The 23,098-nt window shown below is 37.9% G+C and overlaps 1 protein-coding gene across 4 annotated transcripts in view; it reads right to left on the bottom strand.

Moving 5' to 3' along the window:
- LOC131049313 (uncharacterized) overlaps nt 1–23,098 on the bottom strand; it is a 79,700-nt gene that overhangs the window by 19,955 nt on the left and 36,647 nt on the right. For all 4 annotated transcript variants that reach the window (XM_057983358.1, XM_057983361.1, XM_057983359.2 and 1 more), the window contains one exon: nt 20,687–20,879. In XM_057983358.1, the coding sequence (XP_057839341.1) occupies nt 20,687–20,879 (193 nt within the window). The remainder of the gene's footprint in view (nt 1–20,686; nt 20,880–23,098) is intronic.

Genomic DNA, 23,098 nt, shown 5'->3' with positions numbered 1-23,098 from the left:
CATTTTTCCTTCAAGTTTGTGCTAGGCCAGGACAGTGATCAAGGTGGATTGGACTTAATGATTGCCACAAGCATGCATTTGAGAAGGTTGTGGGTGCAAGAAGTGAGGATTTTGAGCTAAGGGATGAATTTCGCTCCTGACCCTTCCAAAGGGTACAAGGCGAAATCCTTTGAAATGCCTATTTTTCACCTTGTTTGAGCTAGGCAAAGGCAAGTTGCAAGGTCATGATGACAAGAGCATGGAATAGTGAAAAATCAAGATTGTGAACGTATGGAAAGATGAAGTAAATGGACTAAAATGTCAAAATTCGCTCCTGACCCTTCTGAAGGGTCCAGAGTGAAATTTTTATAGGGCCTGTCCTTGGAGAGGATATTGAACGAAATTCCATTTTGATGTCTTCTCATTAATGATTTAAGGCGGAAAAAAATATGTTGAAATGAATATGTCATATGTGCTTAATCATCCTTTGGTTTATTTTGCAGATGGGACGAGACCAAGCCAGGACAAGGACGACCTCTTCCAGTCCATCATCATCAAGGACGTTCCACATGCAGAAAGGGAGGACTCAAGGTGCTTTGAAGCGTTGGAAGACTAGGGGTGTTCAAGGAATTCAAGTTAGCCTCAAGACCTCATTCTACCACATGATGACAAAGAAAGGCTTTGCCAGCACTTCAGGGCGAGATATGCTACTGGAGAAGGAAGACTTGACAATAGGGAAGCCTCGTCAAGCAAAGGAAGTACATCGTTCATCACGTCAGAGACAAAAAAGGATCAACCAAGTCACAAGTGTTAGACAAGGTGGCATCCTAGTCATCATTCCTCCGATCGGATTGGTCCACCTCAGCAAGACCAAATTCAATGTATCTAATCTATCGAAGGCGGCACAAACTTCGATGTACCTACCCATGCTTCCTATTGGTTCTCACTTTTGGAATGTAATTTTCTCATTGGCTAGAGGAAGTTTGTTGTAACAAACCCTAATTAGGGTTTCTATCTTGTAATCCTAGCCATTGGTTCTAAGTCAATCAAAGTCGTCTGTTTGTAAAGGGTTCTCTTTATAAAGCCCTGGCTCCTCATTTGTAAAGGTTAATAGTTAATAGTGAGCTAACAGTGAATAGTTAGAGAGTAGGAAATGGTTAGAGTAGAGTAGAAAGAGAAGGCAAAGATTGTTGTCAAGATATTGCTGCAAAAGACTTGTAAACTTCAATGAAGAAATGGTGAATTCTATGGGTCGATTCAACAATTTGCATGGTCTCTGTACTTCTCAAATTTGATTTCATGGTATTAGGTGAATGGAAGAAATTTGTATGATCAATGGTGAAATTCGTATATCCATACTACTAGCGGTTTGTTGATTGCAGACTTGCCTTGCATAGTCAACTGAAATCATTCAGCTTAAGCTTAACTTCAATTATCGCTTCTTCATTGATATGCATCAATCTGACAATGTCCATGCTTGTAGCGGTGATCTAAGCATCATAAAGCTTTCCTCAGAAGATCGCACTAATCTTGTGGAGATGATCCTAGGATGTCAAAGCAAGACTTAGTTAGAATTTCATCAAAGATCATTCATTGCTCTTACGTTCTTAGTGTTAGAAATAGATCCCGTTCCAACCCTTATCCTTTTTCCTTTTTTCAAAATCAAGGGCCGGTGAAATTCCACGTTCCAATAATATCCAAAGCAAATCAGACATTCAGGTCGTCAAAAGTAAGTCCCCTTGTGATTCCAGCAAAATCACATCGTACCGCAAAGATCTTATCCACACGTAGAGAACCTACATATCAGAACCTTGGAGTTACTCCGACTGATCCTTCGGCGAGATCTTTAGCAGTCGGGAAACTCTGTTCAAGAGAGGATAAGGTACCTTTAGGTATTTTATTCTGTGTTTGGTCATGTACGAAAGACACATCAACAGGCCCAAGGGGAGAAAATGTGAAAATTTGTCTAAGTATGGGGTTAACACCCTCCTGGCATGTACACTTTTGTGCAGGGTTAAGGGGGCTAAGTTGTATAGTGGTGTCTAGCCCTACCTCATGTTGTCATTCAAAAAATGTATGTGTTTGTTCAAGGGAGGCTTCAACATGTATGTTTATGCAAAACAACCCCTAGCATGCGCCCTAGGTGTGGGATGAAGGAAGATGAAATTTTGACTAAATAAAAGATCACCCCTCTTGTGGCATGCACAGATTTGTGCAAGCCTAGCTATCATATACACTCTTGCATAGCGTTGTAGAAACAAGACCTTCAAGCCTACTCTAGCAACCCCTCTAATCCACCTTACTTCATACTACAAATCAAAAGGTTGGTTAAATATTATTCCACGGAGGAGTCTTTCACCATGTTTGTACTGCCCTATGCACTTTGTGCATGAATACCCTCTAAGGTGCACTTAACTTTGTTTGTGCAAACCCATATCTAAAACCCGCTCACCTTTGAGTGCATTAGCACCTCAAGTTCATCTCGCATTTATGCATGACACTACCTCAAGGGTGCTCATTGACTGTGCACTCATACCCCTCATTGCCACCCAAGGTTGTGCAAGGCCACCTTGATTATGCGCCCAAGGAAGAAAATTAAAGGTTTTAAGTCATAGTTGCCAAAGTGAGATCAAGTTGTGTAAACACGCATCTTGGATGTGCTTAGCAATTTTGTGCATCCAAACCCTTGAAATGCATTCATGATGACTTGTGTAGACTACCTCTTTATATGCGCTCCCAACATTTAAATATGTGTGCAAGCTAGGTGTGATATCCCCATATTGGTAAATCCATAAACCGATTTTGTGAAGTCTCTAAGAGACAAAATCACAGTCTTGATGTCTAAAAACGTTAGCACCAATGTGATTAAAACGTATTGATCAAGAGAGGCGAGTTAGCAATGTTGTTTAAAAATGTGATTTGCTCACCTTAAGCAATTAGACCACAAAGGATCGATTAGTAACAACGAATGAAAAAATGCGGCCAAGGAAGAAGAAATGCAATTTGTCCTAAAAGCACATATTAATGAAAAGACACGTACTAAGCAACCATTTATGATTTTTAAACTTAAGGGTGCAATCCAAGGTTGTTTCAAACGGGTTAAACCTTTGAACTCCCAAGATATTTAGGGAGAATGGGATTGTTTCAATGAAGGTAGAGGGAAAAAGACTAAAATGCGATCAGTCTGAATGCTGGAGAAACTGAATCAGAAATTACCATCCATATTACAAGAATAGAAGACTCAGTTTGTACCCAAGAAGCCTAGAGTATTATCAGCATCTGCGAGTACAGCGATCCACAAGGACCAAGCAAATCATAGTGTGACCACAGCCCATTCAATAGGTTACATTGCTCGTAACAACAATAAGATTCAGAACAGCAATACAGTGGATGGTTATCCATATACGTATGTACTTATATTGCATATAAGTATTAATTTCAGACTTCAAAAATTAAAGTATATCAGCCTCTTAAGCCTGCTTATGCTGGAACTATTTTCTGTAATTTGTGTTGCATTCCATTCACAATATGTTTTCTTTCTTTCAGGTTATGAGGTCTTCATTACAAGAAAGGAACAACTTAACCCAGCAAGTAGAGTATATCAAACATCAAATTTAGAAGCTATGCTGAAGGGCTAGGAAAGGGGTGACTTGAAGGGAAGACTTCACAAGACATTCAAAGTAGTTAAGGCAATGTCGCTCTACAAGTCACAACATCAAGGTTCAATCACAATGCAAGATGAATGTCAAGACATCAATACAAGGATCATGGCACAAGTGATTCAAGGCATTAAAAATTTAAAGATACAACCACCACATGGATGTGGCTTTACAACGCCCAGATATTCAAGGCATAGCAAGGAGGTGAGGGAAATTTTGCAAATGTCTTGAATTTTCCTTTGGAAATCCAGGATTCAAGGTTAGTACACCATGGAGATACCCCTATATCGAGTGAAGGCATTCAAATCAAAGATGGAAAGGTCAGGATCAAGCATCAAGAGCGTGTTTCACATTTCATCAGGATGTTCAAGATCAACATAAGCATCATCAAGGTGAAATACATCCCAAGGACGAAATTTCAAAGTATGGAGATGGAAGAGTGATCATGATTAAGGATAGATAGTTTAGAAGAGTTAAGAAAAGGATACAATTTGGGATTAAGCCCTATCTTCATCACATTGAGCAACTAGATAATGTTGAGTATCAAAAGATATTCTTCAATCACAAACACTTATTTGTACAACTCAATCAAGTCATGACAAGTCAGCATGACCAAGTTCAATGTACCTGATTCATATAATGGAGCAAGTGACACATGGCACTACATTGAAAACTATTCAACATACCTAACCTCAATTCTTATTGGTTCGCATTCAAGAAAGGACATGTGTCCCAAGCATTGTAACTAACCCTAATTAGGGTTTTATCATTGGTCAAATGAAGCTAGTTGTAACTAACCCTAATTAGGGTTTTATCACGTAATCTCACCCATTGATCTCGAATCAATCTAAGCCATAAATTATGATGCGACCTCTATATAAGGCTCAACCTTCTCATTTGTAAAGGTTAATAGAGAATAGTTGTTAGATAGACAGTTGGTAGTAGTTGATAGCTAGAATAGAGTAGTGTTGGTGCATGTTTTATGACACACCGAACAAAGAATAAAGATGCCCAAAAGACACTCTATCCTCTCTTGAATAAAATCACCGCGTATGCTAAGATTGTAAAGAAGATCATATGGCAATTCCAAGGTTTACACGACGAACTAGCAACTTTAATGTTGAATATAGCTCATTTGGTTATGCATGTTGGTAATCCAAAGGGGGACTTGCGAATTTCAATCAAAATGAAAATTTTCTACTTTGTTTTTGGGATTTTCTCAAATTTAGGCTTTAAAAGGGTAAAAGAGAAAAGGTTTTAGAAATTTTATACTACTAGGAATTTAAGAGACGGCAATGATTGGGTGAAACTAATAACCACACTTTGCTTCGCTACACTAGGACAACTACACAAAATAGGTGCAATCTTCAAGGGTTGTGCTTAAAGTTTTCATACTATGAATAATACCATCAAAATGAACAATATTTACCCAAAGCAGAAGTTAAAAATCCACAAAATACGCTTAGGCCAACTTTACACAACGAATAAAAATCATTTCTTCGTCAAAAGTATGAGCAATAACTTCACCAATCAATACTATCAAATATTGCATTCATCTAACAACTTTTATAAAGCAAATTCTATTCTATGTTGAAGAAAATATGAAACAATGCAACTACAAGATAGAATAGAGATTATCTTAGTAATCTTAAGCAACAATTTCACCAAATCTCTCCCATACAAATGAGAGAAGAGGGGTTTATATAGAGTTTTGAAAATGAACGAAAGGCTCAGATCAAACAGAGATCAACAACTCAGATCAAAACATAGATACCTTGGATAGGGTTTACAATAGTTATCCAATAAGAGCAAATTAAAGATTGACACGTGTCACATGGAGCTTTCAACTAGAAGAATGCATCCCTTATCCCCTTCCATTGTGACACAAAAAGATTAACCTCTTCCATTGTGGCATGTGGCAGCATGTTTATCTTGAATTCGATCACGTCCAAGTCATCGGCATAGGTGTTAAAAGCATTGTCCCAATCTAGTTCTTGTTTCTAAAAGGCATCCCTGATGGAAAAGAAGGTGGGTGCCTTAGTCAAATTTTGCCTAAGGACCCCTGTGAAGGTGAAGAAATAAATTCTCTTGAGATTTGACCTTCAGATTTTCCTTGTTCATTTCATTTTCTCGAATTGCTTCCTTTGATAGCAACTTCTCTAAGGTAAGTCGGTATCTTTCCATCAGGTGCCACAATCTGCCATGTCTTGAATTCTAGATAGTATCAAAGAAGTTTGCCAATATGCTAATATCAATTCTTCCACGAACGTGACAACTTCATTATTGATGTTTGTCATCTATTCCTTAAATTCTTTAGCTGTCACTTTTGCTGCTTCAACTGTTTCCTATGGAAGAACTAAAGGCGGAGGGACTGTTGCATTTCCTTAAGCAATAGGATTGATCAAGTGCTGGAGATAATTTCTTCACTGCTCATTTTCTTTCATTAATTCTTCTTTCTTTTCTACTTCTCTCTTCAATCTTTCCATGATTGTCTTTGAAGTCAACATGACACAACGTTGATATCACCAACCCTCTTCCACTTTGAAGTGATTTTAGATTCTAGTTGTGCTCCCTTGCTAGTGGACCTCATTTGAACCTTTCTGGAAATACCTTCCTGAGCTGTCATCTACCTACTAAAAATCATGAAAAATTTCTAAGTTAAAAACCAATAAGGGGGTTGGATGTTTGTTCTAATCCTAGAGTGCAAAGTTTGAAGAAATTTTGGGGATGACCCTTTGGTGAAATGGTGGGGCTTCTTGCCTGTAGTGCCTACAACCTAGGTTCAAACCCCCACGGGTTCATCTCTACCGTGTTAAAAATGGAGTACCCTTACCTTGGGGAGAACCTTGGAGAAATAGTGGGGCTTCTTGCCTGTAGTGCTTACATCCTTGGTTCAAACCATTATTTACCTCAAGTTTTTTGGAGATGACCCTTTGGTGAAATGGTGGGGCTTCTTGCCTGTAGTGCCTACAACCTAGGTTCAAACCCCCACGGGTTCGTCTCTACCGTGTTAAAAATGGAGTACCCTTACCTTGGGGAGAACATTGGAGAAATAGTGGGGCTTCTTGCCTGTAGTGCTTACATCCTTGGTTCAAACCATTATTTACCTCAAATTTTTGGGGATGACCCTTTGGTGAAATGGTGGGGCTTCTTGCCTATAGTGCCTACAACCTAGGTTCAAACCCCCACGGGTTCGTCTCTACCGTGTTAAAAATGGAGTACCCTTACCTTGGGGAGAACCTTGGAGAAATAGTGGGGCTTTTTGCCTGTAGTGCTTACATCCTTGATTCAAACCATTATTTACCTCAAATTTTTATTTTTTTCATATTTTGGGGAAAAAATATGGCGATCGGGAGCAGCGGGTGTGGGAGCAGTGGGTGTGGGAGTCAACATGCAAATTCACGAAGAACAGGTGACTGAAACCCTTGATCAAGGACGAAAAGCGTAGGGGTATATTGGTTCATGGAGCGATGAAGCCGATATTGTCTTTCCTCTTAACACTTCAAGAGCCAGAACAACCATCGGGAATCAATCGTATGCCAGAACAGAGGAAAATTCACAAAAAGTCGCTCAAACATGATCAAATAACATGCGTATTGGAGGACATTTCAATCACCAAATAAACTTTGGAAATCCATACTCGAATGGCAACCAGTGGCCAATAAACCAGCAAAAATGGAAAGAAAACGGGTTCAGATGGAACAACAATGGTTGGTTCCGCAATGTGACGCATACTGCGTCGGAATTAGCACAAAATTGGCAACCAATCTCAAAAAATAATAATTCGGGAGAGGAACTGGGGCAATCCAATCCGAATAAGCATGATCGAAACAATGGAAACCACTACATATTGAGGGATGGGCGATTCAGGCAAGACACAAAGTCAAGAGCAGATCAAGCCAGAAATTGGAGATCTAACCACCAATCTAACCCTAAAATTGGTCAAAAAAGGTATTCAGAATTCAGGGGCAAGCAACAATTTTCAACCTCTCGCTATCAATCCAATCCGGTAAGGAAGATCTTTAGACCTACCATATTTTTGGATGATAATAAGATTAATACTGCTAGGTCAAATTTGCATGAATTTTGCTTCTTTACCAAATGGGGAGGTGGAAAATGGGGGAAAGGATGCTTCGAAACTTGATGTAGATTACAATGGGGGGAGGACATAAACATCAATATCCTCCCAAATGGCTTTTACATGATTGATGTTATGAAAAAGGAAGATAAATGGAAGGCCAAGAATAAGGGACCTTACTTTTTGGATGGAATTGAAGTCCATATTATTGAATGGCAGCCAAATTTCAATCCCCGGAATCATCACCTTCCTGGTAGTAAGGTATGGATAAGGTTCTACAATTGCCCCTCGGATTATTGGCATATAGATATCATTAAAGATATATGTAAAAGCCTCGGAACCTTCATATCTGTGGATGATATTCTGGAAGATAAGTTATGGGGAAGTTTTATCAGAGTTTGTATTAGCACTGTGCATGTATCTAAGATTCCTGAAGAAATAAAAATTATGGGTGTTGGGAAGGTATGGATCCAAAAAATTGATAGGGAAGACCAGCTACATATCTGCCCTAAATGTTTCTCCCTAGACCATGTGGGGCTAGATTGTGAAGTAACGGCTACAATACGGAAAAGCCACGCCTGTATGCAATTTCCCATTGAGGAAGAACTACAAACAGAATCACCCGAGGTTAATGATCCAATTCCTGATGAGGTAGATATTAGGGTTACAGAGCAAGATAAGACCAATATCCCACTTATTGAGGCTATCCCTGTTAATTCGGCACCTCCTTCTGTTGTACTCCAAAATCAGGATTATATGAAAGAGAGCCCTCACGCATTACAAATCTTACTGGAACAAACAAGAGTATTACAGACAGATATTGAATCTCAACTTGCAGCTTCGTCAAAATCAAGTAGTATGGAAGGCCAATTGGCAATTAAAGATACTATTAGACCCTCACAAGAAAACTCCATCGTAGAACCTCAGAACAAGGAAAAGAAAAAAATAGTTTTGGAGGAAGGAGAAATTGAATCCTCTGCCTCAGAATGGGAAGAAGATTTTGACCCAGATGCATCAATAATCATGGATACGACTATTAAAGGTTTTGAAAAGACTACCTCCATCATGAAAGAGCCAAATATAAAAACCAAAGGCAAAAGAAGAAGGAAATCGAGGAAAACTATGCTAAAAATTGTTAGTTCAGCAAATGGGCAAAAAAAAAAACTTATTTTCAGGAAGGGCATTACCCTTCCCCAAGAACAATGAGACTCCTATCTTGGAATGTCAGGGGCATTTATGCCTGTAACAAATGGCGCTTAATCAAGCATCAAATTGATGAGACTAAAGGAGATGTATGGCTGCTGCAAGAAATTAAATGGAACCAAGATGAAATTGACAAAAGATTGAGGTCTTGGAAGCAATGGCATGGTTTGATAAGGCATTCTGAAGGAGCTTCGGGTGGTATGGAAATACTTTGGAATCCCATGACTGTGAAAATATCACTCGTAGGAGAAGGTAAATTCTGGCAACACTGTGTAGTAACCCATTTAAGTAATAATGAAAGTCAATTTATTCAATGTTTATGGACCAACAGCTAGCAATGAAAAGAGAAGATTATGGGGTTTGTCAACTGATAAACTTCAGTCTATTAATGATGGATATTGTATTTTGGCTGGGGATTTTAATGCTATTCTGGCTGAATCAGAAAAGAAAGGAGGCATACAGAGGATTGGCACTACTCAAAAAGATTTTCAAAATTTTGTTGACCTGAACCACCTGATGGATATTATTCCCAAGAATAGAACCTTTACTTGGACTAACAAGAGAACAGGATTCACTAATATAATAATATTGCAAAGAGATTGGATCGGTTCTTGATGGCTGGAAATTGGTTGGGCCAAAATATGTTGATAGAATCAACAATTCTTTCTCTGGTAGGCTCAGACCATTATCCTATAAGCTTGAAGATCTCTAGGGGGCAATTATTGGGAGGTGCCCCGTTTAGATTTGAAAAGATGTGGTTTAGAGATTCAGCATTACAGGATCTCATATTGAAGTGGTGGAATGAGCTAGAACTTGGTAATCATTCTAGGCTCTTCAAGCTAAATCAGAAACTCAGGTATACAAAGACAAAAGTCAAAGAATGGAATCTTAATCAATTCAAGGATGTTCGTAAGGAAAAAATCAGAATCACGACAGAATTAGAAGAAGTGGCTAACTCTATCACTAACTTAGGAATGGATGAGGCTCTATTCCAAAAGGAAAATAGCCTAAAATCTTATCTAAATGAGATCCTTCGAAGAGAGGAAATTCATTGGAGACAAAAATCTAGGGAACTATGGCTTAAAGAAGGAGATAGAAATACAAGCTTTTTCCACAGATCTGCTATAGCCAATCGAAATAGAAACAGAATTTCAGAGATAAAAAGATCGGATGGGAGCACTGCTAATAATCAGGAAGAAATTTACCAGGAAGCAATAAACTACTTTGAAAACCTCATGAACGGGGTTAGTCAAACTGACCAAGAAGCAAAAGATAGAATCCTAAACTCGATACCTTCATTGATCAAGGAGAGCCAAAATAAAGAACTATTCAAAGTAATCACTATGGAGGAGGTCAAAAAAGCAACCTTCCAACTAAATCCGGATAAGACTCCGGGCCCAGATGGCTTCTCTGCAGCCTTTTTTCCATTTTTTTGGGACATTATTGAGCGGGATCTGTTTCGAGTAGTAGAGGAATCTCGGAAAAAGATGACTATGCTTGGAGCAATTAATCATACTTTCTTAGCTTTTATCCCAAAAAAGAAAAACCCAAAGAAAATGAGTGACTTCAGACCAATCTCTCTATGCAACACAGTTACAAGATAGTGACAAAGATTATTGCCAATAGACTGAAGCCAATCCTAAATCAAGTTATCTCAGATGAACAAAGTGGATTTGCTCCGGGTAGGTCGATTGTAGAAGGAATAATTGCTGCCCATGAAACTTTACATACGGCAAGAAAAACAAAGAATTCTTGCATGATACTTAAGTTGGATATTTTAAAGGCATATGATATGGTAGATAGGGAATTCTTAACAGATGTCTTAAGGAAATTTGGCTTTTGCAAAGAATGGATTGCATGGGTTAAGAACTGTTTAGCATCCTCTAAATTCTCAGTGCTAATTAATGGATCCTCACATGGCTTTTTCCCTACATCAAAAGGAATTCGCCAAGGTGATCCAATGTCTCCATTTTTGTTTATAATCATGGCTGAAGCTCTAGGAAGATCAATTAGAGCCCTTCAACCGGAGGATCGCTGGAAAGGTGTCAAGGTGGCGAATGGGATTGAAAACTCAACACATTTACAATTTGCTGATGACACGATCCTTTTTGGAGAAGCAAGTAGAAGGAAGGCAAGAACAATTAAAACATGCCTGGATGATTACTACAAAGCCTTAGGCCAAAAAATCAACTGGAGTAAATCAGAAGTCTTCTTTATCAACACTAATCCAATACTACAAGGTATACTCTCGAAAATTCTAAATCTAAGAGTTGCAAATTTTCCAGAGAAATTTCTTGGAACACCCCTATTTATAGGAAGTAATAGGATAAACTATTGGAAGCATTTAATAGAAAAGTGCAAGTCAACTTGAGATATGGAAAGGAAAATGGCTATCATCGGCTGGAAGGCTTATGATGGTAAAATTTGTTCTGTCAGCACTTCCTGTTTTTTCAATGGCATGCCTAAGACTACCCTCGACTATAGAAGATGAGCTCACTAAGATCATGAGGAATTTCTTATGGAATGGTTCGGAGGAAAAAGGCAAATTCCCATTAATGGCTTGGAAAAAGATCTCACAACCGAAAACAGCAGGGGGAGCTGGTATCAGACAAATCTCAACAATGAACCTTGCAATGGGAGCCAAATTGGTCTAGGAGATATGTAAAGGTGGAAGCCAGAAATGGGTGAGGATTCTCAAAAAGAAATACCTAGACTCAATGGAATCCAAAAGGATACTCACAATTGTTAATCCACCACGAGGATCGGCTATATGGAATTTCTTGCTAGAATGCAGAGATATTATCAGTGATCAAGCCTCCTGGGAGATCAGGAATGGAAAAAGTGCATCCTTCTGGCATGATTCCTGGGGTGGTAAGGAAATCTTAAGCCAGAATCCAACGTTGCAGGCGGTAATGAGAGAAACATGTAACCTTTGGGGCCAAAAGGTCAATGATTATGGTTTTATTTCTAATGAGAATGGTTTCAACAAATGGAATTGGAAGTCAGTAGATCCTCTAAACCTTGATCAAGATCAGAAAGACTTATTCAATAAAATCATCAAGGAAAGAATAATCTGTCCATCTCCTGAGGATGACATTATAAGATGGTGTGGCTCCTCAGATGGCAAATATAAGGTATGTTTCGGTTATAAGTTAAAAGAAGCTGCAATAGACAGGAAAGAATGGCCGGTAAATCTCTTTTGGAATAAACACCTACTCCCTAAAGTAGGGTCCTTTGCTTGGTTGGCCTTTCAAAAAAAGATCCTAACAGGGGATAGATTGAGGAAAATTGGAATCCAGGGACCAAGCAGATGTGTCTTATGTTGTCAAAAAGAGGAAAATATGGATCATCTGCTTCTGCATTGCGAATACACTAATAAATGTTGGTGGCACTTCATGGGGAAGCTAAAGCTGCAATGCCCATTTCCAAGAGGAATAGATGAATGGTTCCAGATATGGCCCAAAGCCAAAAAAAAGGCACTATTTGGAGATATTTATAACATCCTTCCCTCATTAATAATATGGAAAACTTGGAAGGAGCGAAATCGAAGAATTTTCCAAGACAAAGAAATGTCACATATTTCCTTGTGCGGGAAAATTGAAAAGAGTCTTATAAAACTAATGAATGAAGCATCTAAGTATAAAACACTGAAACAGAATATGTATACGGACTGGGATTCAAAGTTAAAAATTTCTCTTCCAGACCTTGTAATTCCGGCCCTATTTGGAAATGGGAATCAACAAGCAGCTAGTAATCCAAGGCTGAATGTTAAGTGGGAACCTCCTGAGGTTGGGTGGCTCAAAATTAACTTTGATGGTGCTTCTACTGGAAATCCAGGGCGGAGTGGAATCGGTTGTATTGTTAGAGATGCCTAGGAAATATGCATCAAAGAAATCGCAGAAGACATAGGCTTGGCAACAAACAATGAAGCACAATTCAGAGCAGCTTTATGTGGCCTGCAATTGGGGGTGGAATTAGGTATTCAAAAAATACATCTGGAAGGTGACTCTTTGAATGTCATAAATGCTATTCGTCAAAAATCCACACCAAGTTGGCATCTCAATCAGTGGCTACGGCCGATCTTGGCACTACTAGAGAAAGTGGAGGATTTCTGTATTAGCCACGTATACAGGGAAGGAAATGTAGAAGCGGATAGACTATCTAAAACCGCATCATGCGATGGTGACAGCATCCCTGGCACGTGACAAACTCATTATCAAAAGATACGAACAACCTTGCTAAGTAATGCCTCGAGAATAAGGACTCTGGCGGCAAGTTGTATTAATGATGACGCAATCTATTAAAATCTAGGGAAAGCTAAGCACGGCATGAGTAAAGATAGCTCTCGATTTCTAAGAACATGGATGGGCTGTCACAATAAATAGAGGTAAACCTTATTCAAACACCTCATCTCTTGTTTCTCTCTATGCGAAGACATGGAAACACCTATCCTGTTGGAAGCAACCTGCAGATAGATGGCCTTCCTGGGGGAAGTTACTGATAAGAGATTGTTGGAGGTTCTCAATTCTAAGCACCCACTGATTCTGTATAGCGTTAAAAAAGTCCTAGGCGAAGAATTTCTTAAGGCATTTCATAGATACAGAACAAATGCCGACATTGCTGCTTTCTTTTTAGCAATGCTTCTCTATATGGGTGTATCCAAGCAATTGGCGAAGAAGATCACTGAAATGACCTTCAAACACAGGTGGTTAGGAGCTATAGACGCAACGCTGGACAATGTGGATGGAAATCTCAGAACCCCCATGCCACAAAATTTCTATATGTCCTTAGGGAATGGAGCGAAGGTTAAAAAATATGTTGTAGTGAACTCTCTGGATTTCGATACTTTAAAAATGACCTAGCCTGAGAAGAAAAGGAACGTCTCCTTCCTTCTTAAAGCGGCTGGCTTGCAAACTGGATTCTCATCAGCCTGGAGGTGCAAGTATCTGCATGATGAATCCCTTGTTGGTAGAAGGGACATTGGTATCCCAGAAAATGGGGACATTGAGGGAAGTAATTTCTGGGGCTTCGGCAGTGGAGACGAGTGGATTCCAAACAACAGCAGACATCCCAGAGAAAAAGGTCAATTGGCAACACACGCTACCTGTGGCAAAGAGTGTCCCATCATCTTGGATGCTACCCTAGCGGAGGAGCACAATTCCCTTGACTCGAGCTCAAACGAGGAAGCAACCCCTGACACTAGAGGTTTGAGCAATGCTGAGGGCGAGGCTTCATGAATTCACTCCAAACTAGGTTTCAGAACTTTTGGTTTTTTTTGTTAAAACAGGGGTCCATAGTCCCCCCTGCGACTCCTACCATGTTTATAAAATGAAGAATTATGAATTAGTTAGAATTATGAATATGGCCATGGGCCTACTATCTCTTTTTGTAAAAATATATAGATAATCTTGTATTACAGTTAGTATAGTTTGCTGACTAGCAGATGGTTGAAGGCCACGGGCCTAGCTCTGTATTAACAATATTATCCAGCATTTTGTTTAAAAGCATGCTGGATTTTTGGAGAAATGGTAGGGGGTTTTCTTCCCCTGGTTCTTTCCCCCTACCACTGCTTTTTGAACCAGGCTGTAAATTTTTTAATAGATAATAATAATGGGTACTGCCCCTCTGCAGTTATTTATCTATTTAAAAAAAAAAGTTTGAAGAAATTTTCAAGGGTTTATCAAAAATCTGGAAATTGAAGCATTTGCCCCTAAAAAAGCATAAAAAAAGCAAGACGATTTGAAGTGAAAGTTGTTTTGTAAGTTTGGAAGATTCCTTATTAAATCACTCCAATTTTGACCTCAAGCGTGGAAATTGGTTTTGAAATTGTCTCAGAAGATGTCTTGGAAATTCGCAATTTTGAACTTTTTCAACACTTGGCCAAATTTTTCTCAAATTCTTTCCCTTAGGCGAATTTCCTCATGCTTTTCACTTTTGTTTTCACCCTTAACCAAACATCTCATTTATCCACCTAGGGCAGACTTCATGTGTGGATAAGGAACTTTCTAATGTCTCAAGGCAGACTTCATCTTGACTTTAGAATTTTTCTCATCTCTTTATACTTAGCCAAAATTCTGACTTTTCCCTTCAAAAATGCCAACACTTAACCACTTTCTTTACCCATTCCTTGGGTGGACTTTGCATGTTTCAAGACATTTTCTACATGGGGGAAGCGGATTTTGCCTTGTCTCGAGACATTTTCTTTCATTGATGGGTGGAGTTTGCCTTGGCTCGAGACGTTTTCTTCATGTGGAAGGCAGCATTGATGTTGTTCCAAGAATTTTTTCTTATTCATAAGGCAGAATTAACATTTGGACAAGGAATTCTAGCTATCCTTAGGCAAACTTGGCACTTGATTTCAACTTTTCTTTCAATCCACCAACTCTTAGCCGAATTTTCTTTCATCTTCCTTGGGCAGATTTGCTTCTTGCTTAGGGAATTTCCTTGACACTTTACCAAATTTTCATCAACACTTGCCAATATTCTGAAAAAAAAAATTTCCCCAAGGTATCAACACTTGTCGATATTCTGAATTTTTTCTCCCCAAGGTATCAACACTAAACCAATTTTCTTATCCTCTCCTTGGGCAGATTTGCTACTTGGACAAAGAATTTTCCTAAGTGTTGGTAAGAGTTTGCTTGCTGTCACGCCGTTTTTGCTATGTGTTGGTAGGAGTTTGCTTGTTGTCACGTCGTTTTCGCTATTTGTTGGTAGGAGTTTGCTTGTTGTTACGCCATTTCTTTTTGGTCTTCGTGGACTTTACTTGGCTGCAAATCATTTTTCATCATGTGTAGGGCAGACTTCATGTGCTGTCACGCCACTTTCTTCCAACCTTGGGGGGAACTTATGCGTAGTTATGTCATTTCCTTCTTAACCTTGGCAGAACTCGTGCAGTTATGTCATGTTACTTGAAGCTTGGGTGGAGTTTACCATTGCAAAAGTCATTGCACATGAAGTTTGGGTGGAGGTTGTAATTGCATAAGTCATTGCCTTCTCCATTTAAAAAATTTTCTTTGCCATAAACACTTAGTGGATTTTCTTGCTCGTCACCATGTTCATCTAGAACTTTCTAGATCAATGTCTTGTCTGGAGATTTTCCCTTGCTTTTCATAATTGGAGATACGAACTTTTCATTTCGAAGACAAGAACCTTGTTGCCATGACTTGAGTGACCCAATCCTAGGTCAACTTTCAAAAAAGTTGGAAAAAAAAGGCAAAAAGTAAAAAGCAAAAAACGGGCAAAAAAGTTGCTTCTCGAATTGGTCCCAAAGTGCCAAAAATGAAAAAGCAAAAAGCAAAAAAAGCAGAATCCCACAAAAATAGTAAGTTGTCAGAATTGACCCTAAGTAGTTGCGGTTTTCGTCCCTTGGCCTACTTTAGCAATTCTAAGATATCAAAATGTCTCGTTGATCATAACTGGTCCAATCAACCAAAGGAATCCTGGAAAACTCTCTGAAAAAACCCTAACTCTAGACTTGCAAAGATTGGCGACTCAAAACACTACCCTAAAAAAGCGAAAACTGGGGGTCCCCATTTGCAATGGGGCAATGTGTGGAAAAGGTCACAACAAGTAGGAGGAAAAGAGTTTGTTTTAAAGGTTTGTTGTAATAAACATACTATTTTCATTGAAATGATGGTGAATTTTGTGTGCTATTTCAACATAGTGCAAGGTCTCTACTTCTCATAGTTTAGATGTGTTAGATGAATAACGATTTTGTTGTTGATGAATGGTGAAGCCTAATGTTCATACCACTTGGGATTTGTTGATTGCAAGTTGCAGTGCGTGGTTAGACTGAACTTATCTAAAATCTTAACTTCAATTGCTATATGCTCATTGTTTGTAATGTTGGTGTGCATAAGTGATATGAAAATCAGTTGTGTATCCCTAGGAGATTGCACCATCTTTGTGTAGTTGTTTCCTCATGGCCAAGCAAAGCTTGGTTTGGTTGCACCAAGTCAACAATCATTTCTTACATTATAGGTGTTAGCATAGACTTTCTAAACTCTTCTCTCCTTTTGTCTTTATTTTTCCAAGTTCAGTAAGAGTCCACGTTCCAGCTATGTTCAAAGTGTAAGTCCCTTTGTGATTACCAGCAAGATCACTTCAAGCACACTTACTAAACCTTGGAGTCGATTGTTTGCATTGTAAACCTTGGAGTTGTCTCATTTGATCATATTGTTTAGCATATGAGGTTTCTTTGTTCAAGAGAGGATAGAATACTTATTTTTTTATTCTATGTTCAAGGTGTCCTAAAAAACACATCAAGAAGTTGTTGAACATTACAAGCAGATTTAGAGAAGCATTTTTAGAGCAGATTTATAAAGTTTTTGTGACAGATCAAAGACGTACATTAAGCATATGTTAAGGCAGATTTTGGTTTAGTATTGAGTTGATAGGTTAAAAAGAAGGTCAAATAATTATCAGTTTACTCTTTTGGAGGTCGGTGCCTCATATTCAAGAAGATTTGTGTCTCTTGTTGAGTTGATGCTCAATTGTGGGGATTGGTGTTTATACAGGTTCGTACATGTGAATCATTTAAAGGGGATTGGTGTCTCTTCTAGGTTGGTGCATACGAAGATTGTAAGAAGTTTCTAATACAAGCAATACTTTGTCATGGTCTTCTCACGCAAAGTTCTCCACGTATATCATTGCATATGTCTTACTATTGTGGATGATTAAATTCTCAAGTATTGCTATTATAATTAATTTAAGTTTTGAAAAGTAAAAATTTGTTGTTATACTGATTCACCACCCTCCCCTATCCCCCCTCTCAATATAACTAAGTGCTATTCAAAACATTAGCAGTGTTGCCTTAAAAGAAATTAGTTCAAAATTGAGAGATTCATGCCCTTAGACCCCACTAAAGAAAGGAGGAGACCACAAGGTGGTTAAGACCAAAAGATCATGTGATGTTTAAAGATCGTAGAGCAAAGAGAATGGAGAAGAAGACTACAATAAACCAAAGAAACCCCAACAATACAAGTTTAAAGTTGGAGACCATCTTGAGAAAGAGGTCCAAGTCAAAATGAGAGTCGAAGTCGGAGCTGTGGTTGGAGAAAAAAAAACATTTCCACTACAAGACAATATACAAAAGAAAAGTGGGACGATATAGCCAAGCACTTGCCAATGTTTGAGAGACAGAGTCAAATTCCTTCACAAAAATGTACAACAGTAACCTTTGGGGCACTGAAAGGTTGTTAATTGAAGGAGGAGAATTTGAGCCAAGGGTATATAAAAGAAAATCTAAAGGCGAAACAAGTGCGCAAAATGAAAGAACCTAATGTATGTCACCACAAAGCAACAAAACGGATGTTGAGATATGTTCATGTTATAGTGGATCATGATCTAGAATATAACCAAAAAAAAAAAATTGACTTGATCAAATACACAAATGCAAACTATGCAAGATCCTTGGATGACAAGGAATTCACTTATGGATTTGTATTATTTTGAAGATCTAGTTTGACAACATGGAGGAGTAAAAAGGAAAACATTATTGCTCACTCTTCAACAAAAGCAAAATATTACATTGCAAGGGAGCTATTTGCAAAGTGATATGGTTATGTTGCATCTTGATAGGAATGGGAATACCAAAATCACATCCCACAATTTTACCTTGCAACAATAAGTTGGTGTTGAAGCTTGTGTTGAAGCTCATTCATAATCCATTTTTTTATGAGCACACGAAACACAATTAGGTTCAATGCAACTAGATCCGCAAGCATGTGGATCAAAATATTCAGCTTCAATATTGTTCAACTTAGGAGTAACATAATTACATCTTTACCAAAGCCCTTGCAATAGTAAAGTGGGGCACAGGTGTGGGGAGGTGGCAGGGCAGAAATGTTAGGATATAAATATTTTTGGGTGGTTGGTCAGTTTTGTTTCTTAATTGACATTCTCATGTATTTATTCCACTTTTCATCAATAGCACATTCCTCATTGATCCCCTCTAAATACTCTAATTAAAACACCATATTTAAGAGAGAAAAGTCATTTGGGATTGATTATGTTTATCACAATCTTTGCATGCCCTTAAATAAACCTAACTCAAAGTGTATGTAATAGTTATAAGAAACTGACTTGAGTGACCATTGTCATTTAACACTTCAACAATACAGCATAATTTCTCCTATTTCAGCATTAACAAATTTGGATCCTAGTAGATGCTGTAAGAAATATAATTGATCACCTAAAGAACATCCTTTTCTATTAAAAAGGATAAATATCACAAAAGTTGTCATGACCCCAATCAGGTCATAATGAGTACCATATCAGTATTCACAGTCATTGATGAAAGTTTAAGAACACAGTCATTATTATGTTAAGATTTTGAATAGTGACCAAACAGAAGTATGGCAAACCAAGTCATTATTACACTATGTTCAGCTTTGGGCAGCAATTAGTATTAAAGTAATTAATATCATAATGCAACAATCACAATATATATGTGTGCAGCAATCTTCCATCAAGATAGCATGTTCCCTTCTTAAATAATGGCGATTAATCTTCAATGTGCAGTGACTCATGATAATGTGGAGATCTTTTTAATGATAGCAATTTGTTTGAAAGATGAAAGTCAGTGATTTGTATGTACCAACAAAGACAGCAAAATATGTAAGGAGATGACCATTCATAAAGCAACAATGAGAATAATTAATAGTTAATATAAATAAAACGCTAAATCGTAGATTGATATAATGAAAAGATGGTTGACTTTTATAATGATACAAAGCAGCGATTGTAGTCAAGAGTGGTGGTTTGTTTAACAAAAGGTAATTACATATGTCAGCAAAGAGATGCCACCTGTTTTGGGATGTGTCCATTTGATTGAAGGGTGATGACCATAAGGAAACCACCTCTCTTGAGAAAGATATAAGATCATATTGAGAATGGCAGTAAAAAAGGGGAATCATGGAAGAAGATCAATCAGCATTGAAGTAAACAAATTACAAATATATATATATATATACTGAGCATTCAAATTAATAAGAGTGCAGATCCAGAACATACATATTAACCAACAGTTTATATAATTATCTAATACTGTAGTATGAAAATAGACTGCATAATAATATAATTGGACTAGTTTGTTATTTGGCTGTCATTGATAAGAAGTAGGAATGTTTGCAGATATTATATTGCTTCTAACGTAATGATTAATAATAGGAATGCATGACTAATGTCGTAATGATTAATAATAGGAAAGCATGATTAATGTAGATAAGATTCCTTTAAGCTTATAGCCAATCTACCATCCCATTATGGAGGGGAGGTAGGACATATGAAGAGGGCAAAGCAAAAGGTCCATTCAAGTAGTGGTAACCCTGAACAGGGCTAGGGGACCGAATGGCGGATGCCAATAACCAGCTCCTAGGCTTGATGGATAGACTCAATGCACCTTGTATGATCTCCCAGGTGCTTCATAGTGTGGATGGAAAGCCCTAAGGGAATCTCATGTACATTAACATTGTTGAAATATATGTTTATTTTTCTATTGATGATTAACCTGGTTGCAGTATCTAAATCAAAGCTTCAAATAGGAATTCTATGGCAAATTAAGTTAAGTCCTAATAGGGGACATTACAAAAATATAAAAAAAAAAGAAAGCAATCCCCTATCAACATTGTCAAAATAGTAAACAAAAGCCCTTGAAACTTAGAAATCATTTCATGAATGTGTCTATGTACTACAGACAAACATTTTGAACCTGAGTACCCAAAAGGGTTTAAAATTTACTATTTCAAACGAGGAAACAGTCACTAACCTAATAGACGATTTAAGGCTCTGATCTGCAACCTCTTCTTCCTTCACAAAAATATTTAGCAACTTCAAAGGTGAATATTTCTCCTTTGAGAATTTTTTATAGGTTGTAGATGACAATGGGAATTGCACCTTGAAAGAGGTCATTGATGTAGCTACTCTCAAAATCGCATCCATTAGCAATGAGGAAAGATTGCCTGTAATAGTTCACAAACAAATGAACATTAATTAAAAAAACAACCATATAACAAGGCCATTAATATGAACCGAGGCTTCATAAATGAATGGTGTAAGAGATAAAAGATAAAAATTTGCAACTTGATTTAATACCAAAAAACCTTAGCTCATTTAGGATTTCAAAATAAATAAGGTTAAAAAGAATGGCCATCAAAATTTCTTATTAATATTAAATTGGAAAATTTTAACCATTCTAAAATATAGCAAAAGGATATATGAATAATGGCACCACTCTACATTAATATATGGTCAGCAAAAGACATGAATACATGCATGGAACCCCCATTACTTGACCCAAGTTTCCTTGTAAACCGATCAAATGTCAATGCTATGATATCTCCCTATAAACCAATCATATGCCAATTATGTGAAATCTCCTATGAGAGACAACTTGAAACACCCAAGAGTCAAATTATATTGTTTATCATTAAGGTTCCTTATTTGAATAGCATAATGCTATAACTTGAGTATAAATCTATTCAATAATATCGCCCCATTGCAAATGGGGACCCCCAATTCTTTTTGCTTTCTAGGGTTAGCTCTTTTAGTTTTGTTGTTGGTCATTTTATTGTCTTAGCCTTTGCATTGAAGGGATTAAGTTTATCAAAGTTCATCAAGCCAGGTGGAGTGAAGGAGGTCAGATCAGTTGAGTGATTAGGGGTTATTTAGATCATTCCTAGGGTTTTTGTGTATTATCCGGTCATGCCTCAAGTTGCTAAATCAAACCTTGGTTGAATGCATAGTGTCCTCCTAAGTCCCGTCCCTTACATCAAGGTTAGAGCAAACTCGCCTTAGAAGTCTAGAATGTTATCCTGATCCTGATCTTGAAGTGTCCTGAAATTTGACTAAGTCTGGAAATTTGAAGAATCCTCCAAAAACTAGATTTTGCATTATAACTCCTAGAAGTCCGAAACCACTCTCAAACATCCTGACAATATATATGGAATATAACTTAAAGTATAAGAAAGACTTTCTTATGCTTAAATGTTATATTCCATATATGAACCTTGACAAAGAGACTAACTTGTCAAATAACTTCATGAGTTCGGGTTTCGGAGCGAAATTTCCAACTTCATGTTCAAAGGAAGATGAGCAATGAACTTACTTCGTGCACAAGAGAAGGTGAGCGATAACAAACTTCATGTTCAAGAAGAGAAGAGCGATGAACTTACTTCATGTTCAAAGGAAAGTGAGCGATGACCCAACTTCATGTTCAAAGGAAAGTGAGCAATGACCCAACTTCATGTTCAAAGGAAAGTGAGCGATGAACTTACTTCATGAGTTGAGTTAAGTGGTAATCAACATACTTCAGGTTTCAAAGGTGAGGAGCGATATCATCTACTTCATGAGTTAGACGAGGTGAGCGAAATATATACTTCATGTTTGAGAGAAAAGGAGCGATGACCAACTTCATGTTCCAAGAGAGGTGAGCGAAATACCCAACTTCATGTTTTAAAGGAGGAGAGCGAAATGCTAACTTCATGTATTAGAAGAGGTGAGCGAAATACCAACTTCATGCATTGAGGAAGGTGAATGATGACCCAACTTCATGTTTAAGAGAAGAAGAGCGATGTGACCTACTTCATGATCAAAGGGAGAAGAGCGATATGAACTACTTCATGAATTAATGTTTATGAGCGAAGTTGATAACTTCAGCAGCAGCAAGTTTCAAATGAAATTCTTTACTTCATGTTCCAAGGGAAGTGAGTGATGCACTTGGTTCAAGTTTTAGAAGAGAAGAGTGATATCAACTTCATGAGTTTAAAAGGATGAGCGACATACCAACTTCGAGCATTGAAGGGTGTGAGCACTAAGCATACTTCATGAGTTAAAGGAGATGAGTGATGCTTCATGAGTTGGGCAAGATAAGCGATTTATCAACTTCATGCATTGAGGTTGGAGAGCGATATGATTTGCTTCATGTTTAGGAGACGGAGAGCGAACTTCTGGTATCAAAGGATAAGAGCGATTCATCAACTTCGGGTATCAAAGGATAAGAGTGATTTCATCAACTTCATGTGTGAAAGGATATGTGCTTCATGCATTGAAAGATGTAAGAGATGTCTTAACTTCACGAATTAAGGAGGTTGAGCGATGAGTTTGCTTTGTGAGAAAAGCGATTTCCCATGTTGGAGTAACGATTATTCCATTCATAAACTTGCCCTTTGAAAAGTGAAAT

Source organism: Cryptomeria japonica, chromosome 8 (assembly GCF_030272615.1).
Source record: "Cryptomeria japonica chromosome 8, Sugi_1.0, whole genome shotgun sequence".
Taxonomy (NCBI): domain Eukaryota; kingdom Viridiplantae; phylum Streptophyta; class Pinopsida; order Cupressales; family Cupressaceae; genus Cryptomeria; species Cryptomeria japonica.
Note: the sequence above shows the minus strand (reverse complement) of the source record. Positions and strands in the feature narration are given on the sequence as shown.